Genomic DNA, 24,165 nt, shown 5'->3' with positions numbered 1-24,165 from the left:
TCCCTGTACAATACTTACTAATAGTAGCAACAATAACATTGAAGAGTTACAGAACAAACTCTGGTTTCTGAATATCGTTCAGAAGGGAAACGTACCACAACTGTCTGCTCTAGAAGCGCTGGGAAAGCTTGTCATAGTTAAGACTGAAAGTATTAGGCAGATGTGACCTTTAATATCTGAGTAGTCATGAGACAGAAATCGCATTGTTACCTAAGTGAAAAAAATCCCCACACCGCTTCAACAACAAGCATTAGGGGCCAGTTCACCCCGGTGCAATGCTGTGTGACAGACCCCTGACGTCTCACTGGGGCTCCAGTACCGAACAGTACCCTCCACAATAGCCACAGTGCAGTCTTTTTTCCCAGGAAGAGCACAGGCAGGTGATGCAGATGCTCAGACGTCCACGGGAGCCCTGTCACAGCCACCTGCTTTACCTGCTCCCCGTCACCTTATTAAGAAATCACACTCTTTGGCTTTTGAAGATTCCTTGCTGAGAACAACTGCATCAGACACGTGGGAAGTTTCTAGGCCAAGCTACACTGAATGACAAACTGAATGAAAACTAAGAAACTTTGCAAATGGAATGAAAGTCATCCTCTTTCCCCCTAGGCTCTCCCCTCTGAAACACCTTGCTGTTTGTGGCCAGCTTCCAGTGCTGAAAAGCTGCGGCAGGCTGCACAGCAAGCGGGGAAACCTGCAGGTGGATGGACTTTGTGCCGGCAGGGTTAGAGTGAGCAGGAGGGAAGCTAATGGGGAACAAGTTTCACGTTTCAGGAGACAGAGACACGCATTTCTCTGTGACAAGGCAACAAGATTTGACAGAATTTCTTGTTTTGAGCTTAGCATGCCCAAGATCCCCTTCTTCCGACACGGTGTATCGCGCCTCAGATGAAATCCTTTTGAAGAACAATATGCACACACAATGTAATCTGACATTATTCCAGTGCTACAGGGAACATCTTGAACATAATGGCACCGCATGGAAGTTGACTTGCTATGAGAAAAACAGACCAAAAAGCTTTCACAACAAATCTGTAAACATGCTTATGCTCCCAATAGCCGTGATAAATCCAATCAAACAGCCAGGATTAGGGCTCTCAGCTCTCACTAAAGGAGTTAATGGAGTTTCTGTTGCACGAAATATACCAGCTTTAAGAAAGAACTTGCAGCTTCTGGCCACCAAAAGTTTGTAGGCATTCCTCCCAGGCATTCCTGGGAGGAATGGCAGCCAATCCAAGACTCCTCTAGTCCTGCTTGCTCATATCCCATCCTCACTGGCACTGCATTGCCTCACCTCCCTCTCCCTAGTCCTGGCATTGCAACCGTGCCTGTTCTGCCTTTCCTCAGCCCCAGGCAGCAGGAGGCTCTCGTGCCTCTTTCAGCAGCACTGGCAATAGGGCTGAGCGCTCTGGTCATCCTCAACCCTATGTCTCAATATGACAGTCTCAGGAGACTGGAGCCCATGCAGATTTTGCAGCTTATTTTCTCCAGATCCCAGCTGCGGTACGCACAGCTCACACCTCGCCCATCAGGAACTGCTGCTGTGGGAAACTTCTGTGCAGCACAGCATGGTGGAAAATCAAACTGAAAGTTATCCTCGCTTGAGATGAGAAGAAAAGTCTAAGCCTGTCAAGATCAGAACGTTTCCTAACACAAATGCTGGTCCTGGCCTTACTCTGAAGGCCATCAGAATGAGGATCGCTTGGTGTTACGAGCATCGTTTCCTTTCAGATACAGAGATACACTTGCAGGAACTACACGCAGTACCAAAAGCCAAGGAGGTTCCTGCAGATGGGCACACCAGCCCCACAGCATGCCAGGAAGTCCCATTTCAGGATGTGGTGCTACAAGGGACCAGCTGTAAAAGCCTAAGTCTTAAATGTAGAATAACTTATTTGCATAAGTGTTGTTCAACTTCCCTGCAGTTTACAAGCTGTTAAAAAAACGTAGTTAGTGATAATAACCACACTTCTGAAGCCAGTTAATTAGAAGACCTGGTTCTAGTCTAATGTTCTGCTACTAATTCACTGAAAACACACAGCTCCCGTGGAAGACGAATTATTTCAGCCAAGAACTGAAAATGTTCTCTCCTGAAAATGCCAGTACAGAGCAAGCATGGAATGCTGCCTTTGCAGTGGAAAGAGCACAGTGTATTGCAGCATCGGGAGAGCAAGAAACCCTGTCTGGAGGTCATCACTTCAGCAGAGCATCAGGCGATGCACAGCAAGGTTTGCATGGGCTGTTAGTAATGCTGAAAATGAATACTACTAAGAGTAATAATAGCACAGTATTTACAATACCACTGCTCTGTATCTGGGTTTTCAGAAGGCTCTGCATCAAAACCACAAAAACAATTACAATTTCATCAGTGTTTCCCACGAGGGAGGAACTCCTCTTTACGAGCAAGCTCCCAGAAGCAGAGCCGCTGGCTCAGATGCCCACTGAAAGTGCATCTCCTGGGTTAGCCCGATGGCCGCAGCCTGAGTGGTGCAGCTGGCTCGGTGCTCACCTCCATTCCTCAGCATCCTTACTGCACCTTAGCCACGTAGGTAAGAGTTCAAAGCTTAATGGTCAATTATTCTTTGAATTATTGGAGTGTGGTGACCCCACACGTGTCCCACCCCTCTGCTGCAACAGGACGCCGTTGTGTTCAGCCTGCCCGTTGCTATTTTTCCTCCACCTGCTGAAACTCTGGAGCACTGTCTTAAGTAAATGTAATTGCTATTCTCTTTGCCCACAGGATAGCAGGTACCAAAAAATAGCTATAGAAAACACCTTAGAATTGAGGGTGTGCTAGTGTCAGCATCTCTAAACCTTGCTTTCCCATAGCAAAAGAGAGCCATCTAGAACGTACCACGATGGATTCTAGCATTATTGGTTTTGATTCAGCTTGCTTCCTGCCTTCCCCCCTAAATGACGCACCTGGATCATGCTGATTCCCACAGACAATTGCCAAAGGAGCCCGGGGCCATGTTATCTCTGCAGCTAAGAAACTCCACCTCTGTGCTTTTGCTGCTACTGTCTGTGTATGTGATCGTTAGCCCCTTCACAATAGTTTGAATCCCTCTATTCCTCTGCAAATGTTTCAGGCTTCCATTTTCAGTAGATGCAGCCATGGTCTCTCAAAGCTATGACTCATAGCATAAGAAAGCGATGTAACACCCAGCTTGAATGCCCAGCTGGGAAGTCAAACCAATCATAGGAAACATTTAAGGAGAAATGTGTGCCTACACAACAATGGCCAACGATTCTGAGTGCTACAATTTTCAGTCTCTTAACAGTGCTTTAAAAGCATCTAGTTCTCAAAAACAGCTATACCCTGTCTTTCTATGAAACAAACCTTCTTCTACAGGTGTCTTGTGCCTGTGCATGATCAGATTAAGGGAACACGAGCTGGAAGATGCTGTTCCTGGGGTGAACATGGGAGCAGTAGAGCTATGGCACCCACAGTGGTCTCCTGCCTGCACAAGGCTGTCTCTGGGGTGATCCTGACCCTAGCAAACTAAGAAGCGAGCAAGGGATTCTGGCCTGCTGAGTTTCTTTTGGCATCTAAGCTACTGAAGCCACACCTGTCTGGCTCACACACATTGTTCAAATGTTTGCAGACCTTCTGGACACCTTGAGCAACAGTGACTCAGCTCAAGTACTTTATGAGTATTTCCAGGTGTGTGTGAGTTTTTTCTGACCTCCTTATGCTGCAGTTCCTTTGGCTTATGGAACTGGCAAGGTCCTGTGGTATTTTTGGTACTTGTAACTTCTTTGAAGCAGAAAGTGGTCCTTGCAAGCCTAGTGGTGCTGTGGCGTGTCTGTACCAAGGAAGCTCGCTCAGAGCCAGGAACTGCCACAGGTCCAGACCAGCTGGCAAGAAATACCTGCCTACGGACACCTTCTTCTGGAAGAACAGTCCTGGGAACTCAGGCTTGAGGTTTAGCAAGACAGAACACATGCTGATGCTTCCAGATTGTGTTGCTTTTAAAATGAAAAGCTTAAAAAAAGCCATTTTTTTTTCCTCCTCAGGAGTTACTCTTTTGCTTCCATCATTTTGTTCAGACCTAATATCCCGACCTTGTGTTGTCCAGAGTCCACGCCTCAGAGGAACATAGCAGCCACCCAACTTGCAGAGTGTGGTCTCACCCACCCCACAGCTCACCGAGGCACAGTACTGCCAACCAAGGTGCTTACCTGCACAGTCCCAGCTGGGCAATGCAAACCCACATCTCTTACCAAGTGCTTGTCCTGCTTACAGCATGGACAGGGATCTCCTGTTTTCATGCTTCTGTCCAGATGAGCTGGGTTCTCACACCTAGCGGTTTCAGCATTAGAGGAATCCCACAGCCTTCAGTAGAAGCAGCGCAGCACAGATGGTGTGGTGTAATGCTGCAGAGACCTAGGACAAGTACCGTCACAAGGGCATTTGGCATGTCTCACCGCTGCATTTGGCACTGTGTCAAAACCCAAAAACGTGCCCGTACTTTGGAGTACCTCCCTCCTCTCCTTGCCACCGGATTAAGTTATTCTTCCTTATCTCATCAGGACAGGTGCCAGAACTGAGAAGACTCACTCTGTGAGGAGGATGGAGCGGGGAAAGTATTACCTTATGCTTGTTTTGTTCTTCTGTACTTTTCTGAAGCTTTTCTGGCCGCTGCCAGACAGAGGAGCCCAGGCTTGTTCAACCTTTCATCTGAGCCGGCACAGCGAGTCCAATGCTCACTTTTCTGCTGGCATAAAAGAGGGAAAAAAAACACATTTGTACTCTTCTCAGTCACCATCTCTAAAATCCCCAGTTGTCAGTGAGATCTAATATCAATACCAGGAAAAGCTGAAATGACTGCAGCAAAGAATATTTGTAAAGGTCTATTTGAGGCACATCCTGCATTCCTCAAGTGTCGGTGAGAGCGGCTGTGACTAGCAGGGGCAGGATGACTGTGCATCCTGGCTCTCCCCACTGAGACGCTGATGCACACATTGCTGTATTTCACATGGGAGAGCCCTTTCAGCAGATCACCTTGTTTAGGGAAAAATACTGGAAGGCCCCCTGTGCGTAACATACAGCGCAAAGCCATTTATCGCACAAAGCCACTCATCACTATTTTATTTTGAACCCAAAAGAAACTCTTCCTCCTTCAGATCCACCAACTATTAAAGCACCCTGAGCAAATGGAGGAGGACTGTTTCTGAAAGCAGGAAAGAGAAATTTCAAGGAGCCAGCAGTGCTAGGAGTGGAGGGAAGGAATGCCAAAGTGGCACATTTTGCTGGTAATGGGAATGCAAATCTGGGAATTTTTTGCAGGGGTGAAGGACAGAGGTGAATGAGTATGCAAAGCCAGGCTGTGTAAAGAACTGCTGAACAACCCAAACCAGACAGGCTCTGAGAGAGCAAGAAGCATTACATAGCTTGAAAATGCTTGATTATGGGTGTGTTAAGAACAGGCAGCCTGAGCTGGACCAGTCTGAGCATGCACTGAAAAGAGGAAGCAGCAAGATAGCCAAAAACTGAATGGGTCAGACGGTAGATGCTCACATTCTTCCTTTGTGTTGTCCCCAGAAGTTTTAAGAAAGGTTGTCCTTCCTGGGCCTTTTCGATATTAGGGTAGCTTACATTGCCCCGTCTTGTGCATCATCTGCTTGGTTAAAAGCAGTGCCAATTGTTTCAAACACAAAGAAGAGCTGGGCTGTGACGTGGGCTGCTACTGAAGCCATTCTCGTGAGTTCTGTCCTCAATACCTTGGCTGAGGCAGGCTACCAACCTCCCAAGCAGGTCTCCACAGAAGAACAGGCTATTGACAGGTTGCTCTACTTGTGCTCAGGGCATTAACGTGAAGGACTGGGTTACAGGCAGGCACTGCAAAGAGGAGGTGCCTCCAAACTTCTGCCTACCTTACCAGAAGTCCTTGGCCTGGGCAGCGGGTACACCAACAACTGCAAAAGTGTGATCAGAAAGTGATAGGAAAACATTCTCAGCAACGTAACAATTTCCCGTAATCTATAAGAGCTTGACAAGCTCTTCTGACAATGCAGACATTAATCATGAAGGTAGTTGAGTGCATCAGGGATAAAATTTAATTTCAGGAAATAAAGAACTGCTGGAAAGAGAGTAATTCTTTTCACATTTATTTAATAGTGCTAGCAATTCATTTCTCCAAGAGCGCTTTGTCAAATCCCAGAACAATTACAACAGGCTACCATATAAATGTAGTAACAAGCAACAACGGTTAATATGAATATAAATCTGAAAGGAAGGATGAGGCAGAGACACTCGCGTACTTATCCATAAACAACACATTGTTCCCATGGCCTCCTTACAAAACCATACCACGTCCTGTGAATTTCAACAGCAGACCCAGGAGACTGACGTTATCTGTCAGTTCTCCTTTCCTTCCAGGCTTTCAAGATCTGTTTTTAAATCAATCACAGCGATTTGGAAGGATGTTTTAAAGTTCATGACAAAGGGTGAGTCCTATTTCCCCGCAGGACAGATGCAGCAAGAAAACTGGCCCTGTGAGGCCACGACTTGCCTTTCTGCCTCTGAGCAGTGAGGGGTCTTCACTGCCTGTGAAGCCTTGGACACAGTTCTGAGCCTGCCAGCGGGGATGCCAGCAGCAGTGCTTGGTTCTGTGATGTGGTAATTTAGCAACTGAAGTCTGAGCGAGGATCACCAATCTATTTACCACAGAACACCTGTAATCAAAAGAAAGCAATTGATTTTGGTAACTACGAAGCTGGGCTGCACATAAGCTAGTGGCCCAGGAGCCCAAAGTGCTCATTTTGGAGTCCCCTCTTGCAACCACACGCTATTTTCTAGCATTTCCAGCCACCAGCCTAGTTTATTTTTCACACATCTTTACAGAGAAAACATCTTTCCCCCACCATACAGCACAAATGTGTGCTTGCTCACATCGGTGCTACCATCTGCTTGTCCTACATCGAGCAAAAGTCCCTCAGAAGAGAATATGTTTTATTGCACGTTTATACCTTTATAAGCAAAGAGCCAGCTGTAAGAGTTCTTTTTCTGTTCTTTGTGCTAGACATCACTAAAAAAACATACTTCTTAAGTGGATGTTGTAGCAATTTCTGCCCTGGAATCTGCCTGTATCTTTGGGACCTTTCTCCATGGAAGGAATTAATAACTACACAGCACCGCAGGGCAAGCGCACAGCTGCCCTGGGACCAACCAATCGCTACTGCTTTGTGATCCCAGTCACCTTCTAGCACTGCTGAAAGTGTTGGGAGTGAAAGAGGAGAGAAATCTGATCATTGGTTCATTATCTCCCAGCAGGATCACAGCCTGGAATCAGCACAGGTGTGGCATGTTCCTCCTTTTTTGGATTTATATATGAAGTTGTATTTTACAATGAAAATAACCCATATATTTGGGAAAAAGATGTGCTGAGAATGTTAAGGTTTTCACTTTCGTGGTTTGCTGTGATGGTTTTTGAGTCCAAGCACAGTCTGAGTGCCCCCTCTGTCACCAGGTGCCCTGCACCACTGTGTCACAGCAGGCACGCTTGTTTAAAAAATGTTAAGAGACTCAGATTTTACTCTCAGAAGCTTTAGTTAAAGGAGTTTTGCTTTCTTACAGCTGTTTGAGTCATGAATGCAGTCCCAGCATTTTCTCTCCTCTGAGAGGAGCCTGCATTTGCAGCAGAGATGGGCAGGACAGCCCTTCCTGCGGGGCGGCAAGCCAACGTCTGCAGCATGGCGCGGGCTGGAGCTGGAGACATCTGTAGGGCTTTCTGGGAAATGGCCGTGCCTCGTTTCTTTAGGCCGTACCAGTACTCCTTTCTGTAACAAGATCCATTCAATTTAAACACAGGCTCTTGAAAAACAAAGTCTATAGCATATTAATCACAGCAAATTTAACATAATAAATCAGAGCTCCTGGTCAGATACAAAACAAACCCCTGCCTTCCTATTGCAGATGCAAAGCGAGGGAGGAATCCAGTAAGATTTATAGCACTGCTTCCTTGCTATAAAAATAGCTACATTCAGCATGCTAAAAATAAACCAGATAAATATTTAAGGCCCACTGCTACTTAAGAGAAGCCGAGAGCTGAAGGCACTCAGCACTGCGTACACTGGGAGCAGCATGGATGGGATGGGTAAGCTTCCACCAAAGGCACTGCTGGAACTGGAATCGGTGAGACAGGACACAGGCAACCTTTCCATAGTTGTTTCCCTTGGTCCTTTCTAAGCTCAGCCTCAGGAAGGATTCTAGGAGGATGCTGCTGCCCAGGGCAGGGTAGGAGCGGAGCACCCCCAGCAGGGCAGGGCCAGCCCAGTTCACCATGTGCATCAAACAAAGTTGCCACCACCGTAAAACTACCGACACATCTCTTTGTAGATCGTTTTTCTCACTGAAAAACAACTCAGTATTTTGCCCGTGAAATACTTCAAACTAATGCGCTCCTGAAAAAACAGCTGGAGATGAACAAAATAGTCTCAAATGGCTCTTCTGTCTAATTTTAACTGTAAGAGACCATTTACATCAAATAGAAAGACAACATAATGTACCTGGTAATAAATTGCATTGTTTGTGAGGGTACTTATGGAACAGGAATTATTTGCGTTGCCGGGATAAACATTCAACAGAATCCGCCAAAACATGTGAAACTATTTAAGAGGGAATACAGTGGCTCTTCATCCTCAGTAACCAAAGGCAAAAGAAAAGCTCGTAACCACGAAGAGGCATTGTGTTATTCTGACTGCACAGAGGCTGCCCGTTTTGCTATTTTTCCCTTCTTTTCCAGGAAACCAAATATTCAGTACCTGGATTGCAGAGCTCCGGCAGTCGGTCCTGCTTCCTTTGACGCTCACCTCCTACGAATGACACAATCCAACGCCCACATGCCAACACTGAGGGAGAGCATGGCGCAGCTCTCTCCACCCTGCAGCCTCACCGGCCACGGGCGGGGGAACGCCCGCATCCCTGCCAACAGAGCTACCCTCCGCTGACGTCAGGAGGAAGAAAAACACACACACAAAATGAAAGGAAGTGTCCTGAGTCATCTGGAGCATACACTGAGATGTTGGTAGCGTTCCTGGGAGCTGAGCTTTAGTTAGCGGAGCTGCGGGTGGGCGGTGAGCATCACCTGGCGGGGTGCAGCACCCAGCCCGCAGGTGCTGCCATGCTCCCAGCGCAGGGCGAGGCTCTGCTGGCACAGAGTGCCTCTTGGGGCCACTGGGACACGGCCACAGCCTCTGCGTGCCAAGCACAGCCTCAGCACCGGGGCTGCAAGGGCCGGGAAGGATCCGGAGGCACACAGAGCCTTGGCACTGCACCTAGCTGCGCGCCCTGCTTGTAGCTCTACGAGGGGCCTCAACACACGTGCCCCAGCTGGAAAGCGCAGCGTAATTAACCAGAGCTCATCACAGAAGAGTAAAAAGCCCTCTATTAAGGAATCTGTGCAGTGGAGCTCTCCCCGTATCCAGCACACAGACGCAGGCCATGCCCCGCCAACCCCCGCCTCGCCCCGCACAGCCGGTGGGTGGAACAAGCAGGGCAAAGCGGGACAAGACGGGGACGCGGCCCACGACCCTGCCGGCCGCGCGCCATTCCCGGCCGCGCGCCATTCCCGCCCGCCTGCCCTCGGGGCCGCCCCCGCCGGCCCGGCCCGCCCTCGCCGCCTGAGCTTCGCCGGGCCGTTAGAGGCGGAGCCGGAGACACCGCATGGGCCCGCGGCGGCCGCCCTGGGCCCGGCTGGGGCTGGGGTTGGGGCTGCTCCTGCTGGCGCTGGCCGGGGCGGTGCCGGCCCCAGGTACGGGACTTCCCTCGCTGCCGGAGGGGCGGGAGGCTGGGCGGGGGGGATAAAGGTGAGGCCGGGGGCACTTCCAGGAAACGGCGCCCGGAGTGTTTTTCCTCCTTCCGTGCCTCCCCAACGAGCTGCACGCTGCGGCACAGCGCAGCCGCTCCGAGGCAGGCGAGCCGCCCTCGGCTGCGGCTCGGCGTCCGCGGGCCGGGCCAGTGCCCCGGGCGGGGGCAGCGGGGCGGGGCTCTGCGGGCAGGACCGAGTGCTCCTCGGGGTGCGGCCTGGGGGCTGCGGCTCGGGCTTGTGGGGAGCTTGGTGCGGGATGGCTGAATGCAAAGGCGCTCTGCAGCAGCAGGAGCCAGAATCACAACATCACAGCGTTGTAGGGGTCGGAAGGGAGCTCTGGAGATCACCCAGTCCATCCCCTGCTACCGCAGGTTCCCCACAGCAGGTCGCATAGGTTGGCGTCTAGGTGGGTCTGAATATCTCCAGAGAAGGGGACTCCACAGCTTCTCTGTGAACCCTGTTCCAGAATGGTAATTCTGGGCTGCAGAAGCCATGTGTAACTCCCGAAGTTGCTTCCCCTTTTGCATGGAGGCTGCCAGGCCTTAGCCCGCCTCCTTTCAGCCCTGCACATCTCTCAGTTAGTGTCTGAAGTACTGCACTCCCTGCCATGGGATTTGGGATGGATGACAAGCAATTGGTCAAAATTTCACAGTAAAAGTGCCCACAGTGAAAGGTGAAACCAACATACTTCAGCAGGATCATCTGTAGACACGTTTTAATTCTGAGATGGCTTAATAAACTTAGATAAGAACATGCATGCGGGTGTTTTTAATAGGTTTAATTGTTAAGAAAATAATTTAGGCTGGGTTTAGGTCTGTACAGAGCTGGGGCAGGCCTGTACCTGCTAGCAGTATTCCCCTGTCCAGACTGAGTTTGCTCTGGCTGTTTGCTCTGGCCAGGTGCTTACCTCGCTGTTGAGAGACTAGGAGAGTGTTTCAGCAGTTACTGCTGAGCTTGCCTTGGACCTGCGTTTTCTATTCAGTGAGCCAGATGATTCCCTCTCTTCTGATCTGCATTCATTTCCTTTATTCTGCTCTTTAATTATGTTCTCGGAGTGCTGCAGTAAGGCACTGTAGGGCATATGTTGCACGTGCACACAGACAGGAATGTATGCTGTTCTGGAAAGCCTGGTCCATGGATGGGTCAGGGGCCTTTCTACTGAAAGGTGCAGGAGGTCACTTACATTTCAGGAGAGTTGCGCTATCCCTGTCTTCAGACCCCTGCGAGCTGTCGCACAGTTGCCATACTGACATGTGGCTGGACCATGTCACAGAACATAGCTGAAGGTAGAAATTAAGAAGAGTTACGTTCTTTACCATGAGAACCGTGTTGGAGGGGGACGAGCGCTCTGCCTGCTGTCAGCACAGTGTCACGTGCCAGGTGACTGCAGTACGTGAGCCTGTTTACCTGCTCGCGCTCCCACAGTTGCATTCAGCACTGGTAAAGCATTGACGACAGTGGGGCTACACCCACACACGCCAGCAAGGAACTTGGCCCAGAGGCCCCGTTCCTGTGCCATCAAAACATGGGTAGAGATGCCAAGCTTTCACTGATTGCATTTGTAAAAAACCTCACCATGCATTATTTTTTTTCCCCAAGGTGTTGCTGTTTAGTTGGAGCCTAAATTACTCGATTAGACGTGTCATTTGAATGCTTGTCTAAATCATGCTGAGCACGCTACCCTACTATGTTCTATTGTCTGCAGATTGCTTGTGATTTATCAGAAAAAATGGAAGAAAGTTACGTATTTATATTTTATACACATTTTAAAGTTAACTTTCCCTCGTCAGGTGGAAACTGTAGCCTTCTAGAAGAGGGGAGCATCATCCAGAAACTGCATGAAGACTGCTTTTGTTACGTGCAAAACAGAATCATGCACTTACAGTACATTTGGTCAACCATGCGGGTAAGAGCTCCTTCACACTGCCCATGACCTCTTCCCAGCTATGTATAGGACCAGTTATCAAGATAACTTGATAACCAGTTATCAAGATAACCTCAGAGTGCAGTGAGTAGTTTGAATGCTGGTGTATCGGTAAGAGCACGATGAAAGTACAGCTCTGTGATCCTTCACTGCGAATGCACTGAGGTTTGCTGTCCCTTTATTAGGAGGACATCAGCCAGACTTACAGTGTCACAGGAGGATGCCAAACAAACATTAACTTCCTTATCTTGATGCACATCTTTCATAGCGATGGACCACTGTTAACCTGAGCAACAAGTATTTTTGCATCTCCTAACACCTTTATACATCTTCTAAATTTGAGGATAAAATACAGTGAATCTATTACTGTAGCATCCCTCTTCCATCCCTAACGTGAATTATTATCTACAAGAAAAGTAAATTTAACTGCTTACAGTTCCAGAGGGGAACGAGGAAGGGTCTGAACACCTATGCTGTAAGAACAAAAGGCTTGTCAGATTGTTTCTCTGAAAGTTAGACAAATGCTACTATTGCTGCTTTTTCTTTTGGCTCAGAGGATCATCTTAAAAGGAACATGTTTAATAACAGCAGAACAATATGGAAACATCATGCCACTAGAGGCAATAACTGGTTAAGGAACAAGCGAAGTACATTTGGTTCTGTTTTTCCTGGGGAGCTGTCACTGGACAGGAGAAGGAAGTAGTTTTGCTGTGTCTGCTAGAGAATCTGGCTCTCAGACTTGGAGGTGGAACACCTCCTGGTCTGTTCTTTACCTCTCTGTCCCTAATACAAACATTGCATTATTATCTACAAGAAAAGCAAGTACAGGTTGTTAGGTTAAAGAGGGAAATGTGAAAGAGAATGAACATCCACAAAAGAAACTGCGGTCTGTCAGACACTGTGGGTTTTGTTAGAACTGTGTGCATGGGCAAGTGTCATGGTGGAACCAAATCCCCAGAGCCTGCGGATGGACCGAGGGCCTTGGATAGAATTATGCTGACATGGAGTTCTCTACATGGAGTTCTCTGCATCACATTGTAAGGCCCAAACAATGTTTACATCATGCTACTAACTTTTAACTATAACTTTATAACTATACCTTAACTAACCTTTATAACTAACTTTAACTATATTAAACAACTAAAAATTGCAGTGACGTTAACTTTCTGTGCTGATCTTCATTAGCATATGTGTGGTGTACATGCTGTGCATTTCACAAAACAAATCCCACAGTGATTCTGAGCTACATCTCTGTGTTATTGTTTGATTCAGGTAAAAATTAACAGCACAAAAACATTCAGGTTTGTGCCTACTCCAGAAAAAAGCAACTGTCGGAATTCAGAAACTGTGTTCGAGTTCGCTGCGTGTGCTGTTCAAGTATTCTGGCGACCGGAGACATCTACAGAAACCTTCTTAAAGATAAAGCAATATGGAGAGGACTTTTGCTTCAGAATACAGCCCTTCAAGGAAGAACCGTACATCGTGAGCGTAACACGAGAAAGTAAGTAAAACAGCTTTCCGTTTACATTGCAGATAGATCGGTATTGCCAGTGCCACTGCCTGTACCATCTCTTCTGTAAGAGGCCTGAGACTTGTCTGCTGATATTTAATATAATCAGTGTTTCAGAATGAGTTAGTCTAAAGCCCCTTTCTGTTTGTTTTCTTCTTCCCCTTTTTAGTGCTAGATGGAAAGCTCTTGTTTTTGTTTGTAGCTGGAATTTTTCTGTTCCATTTTGCAAACAGTCTGAGCAGGTGAGTACCGGCTGCTGCGTTTTCATGTTCTTTCCCAGAGTCTGTGCAGCTTTGGTCTGTTCTCTGAGCTGGAGGCACAATTCTCTGGGAAAGTGAAATGAGGGAATGAAAGTATATTTAAATATATATTAAATATATTCGTATATTACATGTATTTGTACCGTTTGTGTGGGGACAGACTGACATATCTGGGAGCTTTTGCCATAGGACTCCATTAGGGTTCTTTGTATCGTGGCGTGCTGTGCTGGTTGACACCAAGCCAGTCCTCAGTGAGCACAAGTGTGGATTCAGGAAAATCCTCTCTCCCTTTTGTAGGCCACTGAGGTTAGCTGAGTACTAAGGGATACTGCATGTATTATAAATGATGCCTTGCTGCAGGCAGAATGCTCGGGGTGAGGTCATCTGGCCTGCCTCCACCTTCGTGCCAGCCTTTCCTCTCCCTTCTTTTGATGCATTGCGTAGCCCCTAAGGGAGGATGCTTACTGGTATAGCAAAACACCTGAACCGTGACTTCAAAGCAAAATGAGTCATAAATTAGTTGGCAGGAGACACCTTTAAAACAAGCAGAGCACCAATAGTTTTCAGAGTTAACCAAATTATATTTTTAAGCCAGATTTTTATCAATACCTAAACTTAAAAAAACATGCTTTTTTTTTTCCCTTTTTAATATATAAGCCTATTCTTGCAGTACAGAAGCATACAGAACCATGGTGTATATAAGAAAATGAAGTGACTAAAACTAGAAAATCAATAAGGCCAGATAATACAAAAGTCTATCATAGAATCATAGCATCCTCAGAATTGGAAGGGACCTTTAAAGGCCACCTAGTCCAACTGCCCCGCAATGAATAGGGGCACCCACAGCTCTACTTGGGTGCTCAGAGCCCTGTTCAGCCTGATGTTGGCTATCTCCAGGGACCAGGCATCTCCACCTCTCTGGGCAGCATGTTCCAGTAAACAGTCTGGTAACAGTTTCAGTGATCTTATAGTAGTAATGGGGATATTTTTTTTAACATGAATTTAAAATCTAAACCAGGACAATTAACTGTATAACTGACTTATAGTTGTGCTCTTACTGAAGATCACTGCTGTCTTTACAAATGTTGGTATTTTTAACTACTTACTACTTAGCAACTACTTCTTACAACATTGTCTCTTGTTTTCTTCCAGGAGCACCAACTTCTTCTACCTGTCTGGAATAATACTGGGCGTTCTTGCTCTGTTAGTTTTTGTCCTGCTGGCACTTAAAAGATTTATTCCGAGGGTAAATCTACATTTGTAAAACAAAATAGTAATTATTATCATGGTAATAATAGAGGAAGTGAGGAGTCCAAGGCCAGATTCTGACCTTGCTCTGTCTGGGGAACTCCACTGAAATGGGTGCAGGACTCAAGTAAATATAAGTAGGTCAGAATGAAGTTCTAATTAGCTTGCTCCTGAGTTTAACAGGAGAGTGCCGATGTATGTTTACTGGACTGAAGCTAAGCTTACTTTTGAGTATATGAATCAGTCTAAATCAAAATGTAATTTTAGTGGCAGCTGGGACAGATTTTCTTCCATTCGGCAGGGAATTAATTGCATGGCAGATGTGAACTTTTCCTTCACCAAGTCTTTATCTCCCCGCATTGTTACAGTATTGCTGAGGTACATTAATTGAAAATCCGTTGCGGGAAGCTTAGATCATGACATTGGGAGACAACAGACAAAGACAAGAGGTGCAGCTGCTCCACTCAGACTCGATGCTGTGTAGTTGCAGCAGAGCACTGTGTAGTTCAAGTCTGACGCAGATCAGAAGCCTGCAGGTCTGCCAGAACCACATTTGTTTTTGCCTGTGAATTTCTTTGCACACAATGGTCCGAGTCTGACGGAGACTTCTGGATTTTTTTCCTATTTTTGTTTTGTCAATTTCTAGCGCAGTACCTTCTGGATATTATTGAGTGGCTGCTGGATGTCCTCTCTCTATCTTATCTACTGTTTCAAAGAGAATATGCAGTGGTTGTGGTCTGAACACAGGAACTACTTGTTGGGTAAGAATATTGTTGGGTAAGAAATCTGCAGTGCACTTTTGGATAATTTAGTGGTTAGATGAACACCTGCCCATTAAGATTAAAAAAAAAAAAAGCTACGCAACTCATTTATGGATTACTTTTTTTCTCCCAAGCCAGAGATGCTCTAATATTCCAAAAGTTTCTAATTCACTCAGTAAGTATTTACTCATGTTATATCATTAAATAAGGAGTTTGATCTAGTGGGCCAGGAGCAGCTGAAACAGCAGACTTTGCATTAATTTTTCATTGATTTGCCATAACGCACTCTCCCCAGAATAGCAAAAGGGCAGCTATGATGATTTTTATTTTGCTGAATCTGGGAACTGGATGCACAAACTGCGAACTGGTTGGCAAATCTATTGCTCTGGCACTTGCCTCAGAGTTCTTACACGGGAGAGCTCATGTGCAGCTCTCCCAGCATTCTCTAATGGCTGCACATAGATCACCTCATGAGCCTTTAGAACACAATGCTCGTACGACATAATGCAGGCAACTACAAGCACAAAACCAGCAGGCTGTACTACAAAGCAGTTGCAAGCTTAGACAACCAACTAGTAAAGTTTAGAAGGGTAGTTTCCATCTGTGTCTCCATGACATTGTTTCCTGTTTCGACAGGGTATTTTGTGGCTGTTGGAACTATCAGCTTTGCCACTTGCTATCAGCATGGACCGCTTACCAGTGAACTGAGTATAACCTTGCTCACATGGACGCTGCAGTTAGTGGCCTTTGTCTTCATTTACTGTGGTGTCACCATACCTCAAGTTGCATATGCAATAATAGCAGTCATGTTCTGCTCCAAAGGCCTGGGTTATCCCCTCGGTGCTGCCTGGCACATAGGCAGGTGTGTATGTATTTATGAATGTCCCGTGTCCCTTTACCACCAGGAAACATTACTATGCTAATAATGAAAAAACCTTACACTTTGATGTGTATTTCTATCTGTATATCTGTATTTCTATCACTTTTTTTTTTTAACCAAATGTAAAGCTACAGTAGAAGTAGTCTAAATCCCCAAGAAAGACGTTTAATTACTTTCTGTTTGGCAGTTACAAATATGAATTTTGTTCTATGGGGAATGGAGAAATATGACTGTGCTCTTAAGTGCAAATGTAGCACCTTCTAGTCTGCAGCATATGGCAACCAAAACATTTCTGTTTGGTCGATTGATCAGACTGCAGCAATACCGCCTTAGTTTCACACGTTAGGAGAAAACCTGCAGGTAACTTGTACTGAATCTTACAGGATGGAAGCGCACCTTAAAAATAGACAGCCCTTCCTAAGTTAGATGGCTTTCAATATTAGCGTACAGTTCAGAGACTAAAATCCTTCTTCCACCAAAACAATGGTTCCCATTGATTTCAGTTCTGCAAGGATATCATCATAGATACATGTGCCTATTTTTAGTATATGGAAACAGTTATCACTGTGGAGACATTCCTCCCCATACTCCCAGTGCTCCATTTATATTGTGGCATTTGAAGTTGGAACTGCTTTCGCGATGTAGATCTTAGTTTGCTAAGTACTTCTGTTAGCAATATGAGAACAACATGTTTGCTCATCCTAGAATTTAAAGCATGTTTTATCACAGATGTAACACTCAAATGAAGACTCTAAAAAGTCCTCACAATTTACAGCTGCTTGTTACCTCCAGTGACGAGACTCTTTAGTACAGACTGTTCCGCAGCTGTAGACTTCTGCTGAACCTCTAAGACCCAGGAACAGGCAAAGGTTAGAACCAAGATAAATAAAAGAATAAGAAACAATTTATCTTTTAGTCTCACACCATACTTAGTGTTTGAAGAACATACTGCTTTGCTCCTCTGCTCTTTTTAGATATTGCAGCATGGTCTGGGTTGAAGTTTGTTTTATTTTAGTTAGGATTTTTCATTTGTCAAAGGCTGATTCTGCCAGCAGCTGAGAAGCACTGTTTCAACAGCAACACAGTATCAATACTTACCTGATGTAAGCAGGTTCCATTTGCTCTGAAATCAGTCAGATTTGACTAGGAGTTCACAGAAGTCACAACTAACCTGCTTTACCATTAAACACTGTGGATTGCTCTCTGCGTGGGACCCCTTTTCATTTTTAATGAATTGATGCTTCCATAGAGCCAAAAAATACTGAAATGTCGCACTACTAATCTTCCTTTAGGAGAATAAGGAGGCTTTTTTTTTTTCTCCTCTTTTGAAACACTAAATAGTAGCATGAAGCAGTGAGGCCATGATACCCGATACACAGCTCAGAGCAACAGAGATATCAAAATTATTAAGAATCTTGCTTTAATTATTACGATCGGCACTGCTCCCACTAGGCCAGCAAGACCTTTGGCATTTGACCTGACCAAGGGCTGCAGTTCATTCTTGCTTTGCGGGGAAATAAGGAGGAAAGCTGAATGCTGGTTGGAGCAGGTGTTTTTATAGGGAGCTGAAGGTTTTATGGGCATCCAGCCCTTGCTTATCTTAACTCATCACAACATTTAAATGGAAAGCAGTCGACAGAAGGGAACAGAACATGGCACACTTTCTAATTGATATCTAATTATATTATACATCGCTACGCAGCAGCTAAAAAAACATCAGATTGTAAACATTTTGGCCTCAGACTACTCAGTTTTGTAATTTGAAACAAGATTTAAGATATCTAGTAAACAACATGAACAACTCGTAACAGAGCATTGCTTATCTTTAAATTTAAATATGCATAGTGGGTTTTGATTCAGTCTGTATTTCTGCAGAGACACATTTTGCATGCTGCACCTAAAAACGGCTGAGCAAGTAGACATCTCTTCTGAGATTATAGTCCATGCATATACAATAAGGAAGCATCATTCTGTGGAACGCTGGATAAGACCTAGAGTAAGAAGCCTTGCAAACAAGAAACCTCTTGTCCTAAAGCGTTAACGCAAGCATGTAGCTTTTCCTCATAGGATAGATGTGATACAAGTATGTTCATAGCAGGTAGTAGAGAAAATGGATGGACTGTAGTTATGTGCCAGAATACTTCAGAAATACTAACTGGTGTTTCATTTCATTTTAGAAAAATGAAGAATCACTTTCAATCCAAAAAGTTAGTGTTTAGATGCCTTACTGAAGAAGAATATCGAGAACAAGGTGAAACAGAAACTGTCAGAGCTCTGGAGGAGCTGCGCTCGTTCTGCAAGAACCCTGACTTCTCATCATGGTTGGCAGTATCCAAACTCCAGTCCCCACATAGGTAAGAAAACGTGGCTTTTCTAAGAGAGGAAACATGTGGTTAGACAGCAGACTCACATACTACTTCAGGCACTATTCCAGGTGAGTTTATATCTTGCACGCAGTAAGACACAGGAATAATTTTGTCTACCTGAGTAATGCTACCGAAGATCACAGCCACACCTCTAAAGGATACTACTTGCTTGTGGTATTAAACCTCATTTGTTCCTCTCTGACCATAAATTACTCTGGGAGTTTGCAGAGGGTCACAGCTAATTCACGGTAGTGGCAGCTTTCTCTAAAACGGTCAGGCTTCTTACAGTGCCTCTGCAAGTTCCTACACAGTGACCCAGGTCACTGTCTGACCAATGACATGCTCCTTTCTTCAGCTTTTAAAGCAGTACACTTTTACACTGAGTAAAATCGGGGCAGTCTGAAGATACATGCTCACGCATTTGCTGCGTTAAGCTCTTTGACTGCAAGTCTGCATAGCCAAGAAAACCTATTACTTGAGTACCAACCAATATCTGAGACTGCAAATACAGAGAAAATACCAGGGTCTGCACCCAAGTAGGATGACAGGTAGAAGAGCTACTCCAGATAGAGCTTCAGAGACAAATGTAAGACAAATACAGGGTATGAAGGAAAGAGCCAGATTAACGTAGAGAAATCTTGCAGATTATAAAATTAACCATAATCACAGCGCATTTCCTTCAAAATCAAAACCTGAAGATACTAGAATTGCAGTTTCACATACTGGCCAGCCACAGAGACTTGGCTCTTGCCACAGAACCAAACGCCACAATTTCAAAGTCACCCTAGTCAGCTTGGAATTGGATCAATAAAAACCAATTTTAGAAACTTCATCTTCCTTGGATGGGCACACAATCTCTCTGTCAGGTTTTAGAGATTAACTGTTAAACTGTTTGCGAAGATACTTGCCTTCTGTAGCATGATTAAAAGATACAGAAAGCGAAAATTCACTGCAGTACTGCTGAAAAAACCCACATGGAGCAAGCAACTTAGACATACTGTTTTTACAGTCATTACTTAGTTATTTTTTTTTATAGAAAACAACTTAGAAGAATATTAAAACGAACCAGCATGAGTCTGATTTTACATTGAGTAGCCCTTTAAACTTCCAATAGAAGATAGTTCAGCACAAGGCAAACCTATGAAACAGATCCAGTCCAACCCTGTTCCCCATATAGACTTACAGCGCTTCCAAGAAGAGTGAGGTGACACCATTCATCTTGCAGAAATGTTAAGTCTAAAATGTAAATTATTGATCAGTTTACCAGAACTGCAGAATGTAACTGCAGTTCCTTTTTCTTACATTTCTCTGATGCTGTCGACACTTACCCAGGTGTCAGAACTGCCGTCTGTTCCCATGAGCTTGCCAGAAACCTCCAGCTCCGTTCTGTATCTTCAGTGTAGCTGTCCACTGAAAGTAAGATTTGCAGTGAACTGAAATGTAGGAAGTGGTAAGTTGGTGCTTTGTTCAGCTAAACCTCTCGTTTGGAGTTTACCTTTAGCAGCTGCAGAATTCCCAGTCTGCAGCTCAGAGTTCACCAAAAGCAGGAACTGTTTCATGGCTTCAGCTCAACTTGCCTAGAGTGTGCGTGCAGCACCAGAAGTCAGGTGATAGCACAGGAATGTGGGAGTGCTAAGTTCTCACCATTTTTCCCTTCATTAGCAATGTCACCTTACCTGAAATTCTTACAGCTTTCATCTCCAGTACTCTGTAGCTTTTAATTAATTTTTAGAAATGAAAACATCATCTATCCAATGATACGGAGTCACAGAATACAGATGCTTACTCTGGATTACCCCACGAGCACTGAAGAAAAAAATGAAGTCAGATCTTGCATAGTCACAAGACTCTGCAGATGGCCTCCAGAAGAGCAAGAGTTACTTGTGCAGGAAGGACTGAAGACAGAAAGGAAGATGAGGCAGGAGAACAAATCTTCAGGGGTGTCACCATCCTTTTGTCACTAGTTACTCTCTGTTGTATGTGACACTGTAGCTCCTGCTACACCTTCAGGGTTGACCTGCACCGTCTCTAGGCATGTCCTCACAGCAGCCCTGCTTAATTGGTAGCACCCCCCCCACGTTTGCAGTATTTTTTCATTTCCCAACTGATCATTTCTCCCTTTCAAACTCTGGCAGGTTTGCGGGTTTTGTTCTGGGATCTCCCCACGTCTCACCTGCAGAAACAAAGGCGCACGACGAGGAATACGGCATTGGGAGCTCCTTCCTGGAAGAGCAGCTCTTTGAGACAAGGACAGAGTCTGAGCAAGACGAGACAACCAGCTTCATCCACGAAGATGATGATGAGAATGAAGATGAAATACATGAACAAATTTCATTTCCATATGCTACTGAGCTGCTCTGAGCTTTGGAAACTACCCTAAAAAAAGGAGAGAGGGAAAATACATACATCCCGCAAAGGAAGGCTGCAGACCAGGAACTCATTTCTGGTGATTTCTTGTGGATGCTTGGGGACGAACGAGCATTTTTGAATAACTGCTTCCTGTATCACTGATATTGCCCAATTAGAGCAACAGAAGGAAACCACAGGGACTGCTCAAGTGAAGAGCATCTCGCGCTATCAGTACTTTAACTGGGAAGTGTTGTTTATTTCCAATGCAGGTACTGACAGCAGCCTGTCCCACCACAGTGCCTTCTTTTGCCAAGGATACTACCTCTAGACAACAGAACATCTGCTTTGGCCCTGCTCATTGTCAAGTCCTCTGTGCTGAGCACGAGAGGGAGAGGAAGCCATTATTAGTGCTCTGCTTTCACGAAGTACCCTAAACATTAGCAAATTTAATAATGTTCTTAGTTTGCTGATAAACCACTTTTACTGTTTATCTGACTTTTCAGTGATAGAGAGCCACAGATCTAACATAGCTGAGTGACATTTGTTTGCTCTTCTGGCTCATCTTGCTGTCTGCTAGCTTCATTTTGCCTCCCCCTTTTGTTCTAAGCTCCTCTTACTCTTCAAACTCCTGTCTCATTCTTCACCCATCTGCTTTTAATTGTTCTATTCCTGGACTCTGCACTGTAGTTATGTTGTACCTTGTTCTTTACACGTCTTTGTTTCTTCACACACTCTTCCTCCCTCTTCTGCAGGCCTCTTCTTCTCCATCTTTGACAATTGCAGGTGGTAAGGAGATTTCCTTCTCAAATGTATTTTTACTAGCGCTTTCCATTTAACCATCCCCATACCTCAGAAGGTACTGCCCTCTGCTCCGGCCCACTGAACAGCCCACAAAAGGCAGCAAAGGCCAAGGTTGCTTCATCTATTTGGAGGAACTGCTGTAAGCTGAGCCACAGCAACGCTGTAGCCATTTAACTGGGAATACAGATGACCCACTGTCTTCAGAGTGCTCAATAATTAACCCATTCAATAAAAAGCAAAGTGATGCCTGGCAAAACAAGGAAGAAGGGATATGTGGCTCCTGCCTCCCCCTTCATTCCTTCTTTGGGACTTAACACAGAAGGTGTGTGGGGATGAGAGGCAAAAAACAGGGAGAAAAACCTAAGACACTAAGATGTCTTTCAGTTTTTCTATTGCACAATACTGAGTTGGTGGTATATCATGTACCCCCAGTTCATCCATCTGCAGAGGTCATTCTCTTTAGTTCTTCAGACTATCACTCTGTTCTCGTTTGACTGTTTTCCTTTACTGTCTCCAGACTGCAGAGAACACAAGACCATTAATTCTCCCATCGTCTGCAGAATGTATCTGTGTTTGAAGGGCTGTCTTCATAACGTGCCCAGTGATGCTGCAGGACCTCAGCGGTGCACACACTAATGCAGTTCCCTATTGTCCATCTCTGGACAATATATTTATAAGTACATATGCATGATCTGTAGCACATTTAAGGGAGGGAAGCCCTGTCAAGCAACTGCTTCAACATACATTCACTTGGAAGTACACAGTATTAAAAAAAAAAAAAAAATAGAACAAGAGAATTCTGTTCAGAAAGGCCACTAGTGTTAAAAACCACCCATAAGAGAGGTTGCTGCTACTAAACCCACAGTTAAATTGGCACCCACGCTCAAAAGTCAGGCTTGCCTGGATGGGCACTGTCTCTAGTAAGGAGTTATTTTCTGTAAGAAGTAACTAAGTCTACTTTTTAACTGGCCCAAACTTCCATCCATGCAATTTGAGGCCAAGCAGGAAAATCTAATTCATCCTAGCTTAAACCCATAATCTTTCTGGATTTCCTTCCACTACTGCAGCAGAAGTTATCCTCTTGTAAGTATATTATATATATACTTATTATACAGTAGTCAGAAACTACATTAAAATAACCTTTTACTTACATAATAACTAAATGGAAAAGCCCAAACAAAATAGGCAGTGACATTTTCCAAGCACTTTCCCTTTTTTTTTTTTTTTAATTGTTAAAGGACAACACCAGGTATACGTACTCCAAGGGAGGTGGGTAGGAAGGAAACATATTTTCTGTAGTTGCAAAGTTCAAAGTTTGGGAAAATACTATCCAAAGCAGGGCAGGAAACCACTAAGCCCATCCAAAGCAGAAGTGCAACAGCATACCAGAAAGATAACTACTTTAGTGCATAGCTGATACTGACCTTAAAAACGCTCCCAAGTCTGTTCCAGCATGGGAAGCATTTCATAAACAAAACCTACCCAAATCAACTGCTGTCGCTTTAGCCCTTTGCCAACAGTGAGTTTACTTGCACAGCGGTGCTCTGATGTACAGAGATCACACACATGAGCAGAAACACTACTGGCAAATGTCATCCAGAGTTCAATCGGAAAATCTGGGAACAGAACCTCGATGTTAATCCACTGCCTTAACTATGACAGAAGCCTTCTGTCCTTAATGAAAGATGAGTTACGTTTATCTCCTGTTTCACCGTGTTAAGAAAGTTCAAATTTTGTATTTAATTTGTATTCATGGTGCACCATACTTGATCTGCTTTTACTTCCAACATTTTTTAAATAAAAGTACTTTTCAAAGGCGTGGTTCTCCTCCCTCAAGCATTCACTCTGTTCAGAACAGCAGCCACTGCAGGACAAGGAGCAGCCAAGTGAAGGGGTGTGCGTATGTCCTCAAGTTTCCTCCCTTGCTGCAGGTTTAAGAAACCCCAACTGCGCGTTAGCTGTGGCCGCTTCACAACAGTGTCTCCTCTACCTTTGTGCACATTTCCCCGGAGGAGTCTGCCATTCCCATTCCCCATTCATGACAGATTAGAACCTCAGTAAAGCCAAATCCATAGGACGACAAATGAGGTCTGAAAGTTACACACAGGGGAAAACAGAGCAAAACTTAGTCCCTAAGGTGTCTCTTTGTCACAGCTTTCACATGCATACAAGTTAAGCAGTTCACACAGTAAGAACTGAACTTTCCTATGTCTAAATAAAATAAATTCTAGGCAATGCACCACCATGCAGAACA

The 24,165-nt window shown here is 45.0% G+C and overlaps 1 protein-coding gene and 2 long non-coding RNA genes across 5 annotated transcripts; 1 reads left to right on the top strand and 2 right to left on the bottom strand.

Moving 5' to 3' along the window:
• Positions 9,600-23,729, top strand: NEMP2 (nuclear envelope integral membrane protein 2). Of its 3 annotated transcripts, XR_002439889.1 has the most exons (10): positions 9,600-9,755; positions 11,603-11,718; positions 13,009-13,237; positions 13,416-13,488; positions 14,659-14,752; positions 15,401-15,515; positions 16,152-16,377; positions 18,573-18,749; positions 20,094-20,211; positions 20,897-21,034. XR_002439889.1 is itself a non-coding variant. In XM_021400394.1 (9 exons), the coding sequence occupies exons 1-9, from the start codon at positions 9,668-9,670 to the stop codon at positions 21,120-21,122; spliced, it is 1,344 nt and encodes a 447-aa protein (XP_021256069.1). In that variant the 5' UTR covers positions 9,600-9,667; the 3' UTR covers positions 21,123-23,729. The 3 variants fall into 3 exon arrangements, 2 of the variants coding, with proteins under 2 accessions (XP_021256069.1, XP_021256070.1); XM_021400394.1 differs by lacking the exon at positions 20,094-20,211 and having other exon boundaries at positions 20,897-23,729; XM_021400395.1 differs by having other exon boundaries at positions 20,094-21,039.
• Positions 10,501-11,595, bottom strand: LOC110400502. Its single transcript, XR_002439895.1, has 2 exons — positions 10,996-11,595; positions 10,501-10,882 (listed from the first exon to the last, which is right to left on the bottom strand). It is a non-coding gene; the product is annotated as an uncharacterized LOC110400502 (long non-coding RNA).
• Positions 18,646-20,205, bottom strand: LOC110400501. The gene is made up of 3 exons (XR_002439894.1): positions 20,090-20,205; positions 19,945-19,997; positions 18,646-18,768 (listed from the first exon to the last, which is right to left on the bottom strand). It is a non-coding gene; the product is annotated as an uncharacterized LOC110400501 (long non-coding RNA).

This window comes from Numida meleagris, chromosome 5, assembly GCF_002078875.1.
Source record: "Numida meleagris isolate 19003 breed g44 Domestic line chromosome 5, NumMel1.0, whole genome shotgun sequence".
Lineage (NCBI taxonomy): Eukaryota > Metazoa > Chordata > Aves > Galliformes > Numididae > Numida > Numida meleagris.
This window is presented reverse-complemented; position numbering and strand designations above follow the sequence as displayed.

Coding starts and splice junctions, on each gene's coding strand:
- NEMP2 (XM_021400394.1), top strand. CDS start 9,668: ATGGGCCCGCGGCGGCCGCCCTGGGCCCGGCTGGGGCTGGGGTTGGGG. Junction 9,756..11,602: donor CGGGGCGGTGCCGGCCCCAG/GTACGGGACTTC, acceptor TTCCCTCGTCAG/GTGGAAACTGTAGCCTTCTA. Junction 13,238..13,415: donor CGTGAGCGTAACACGAGAAA/GTAAGTAAAACA, acceptor TCCCCTTTTTAG/TGCTAGATGGAAAGCTCTTG.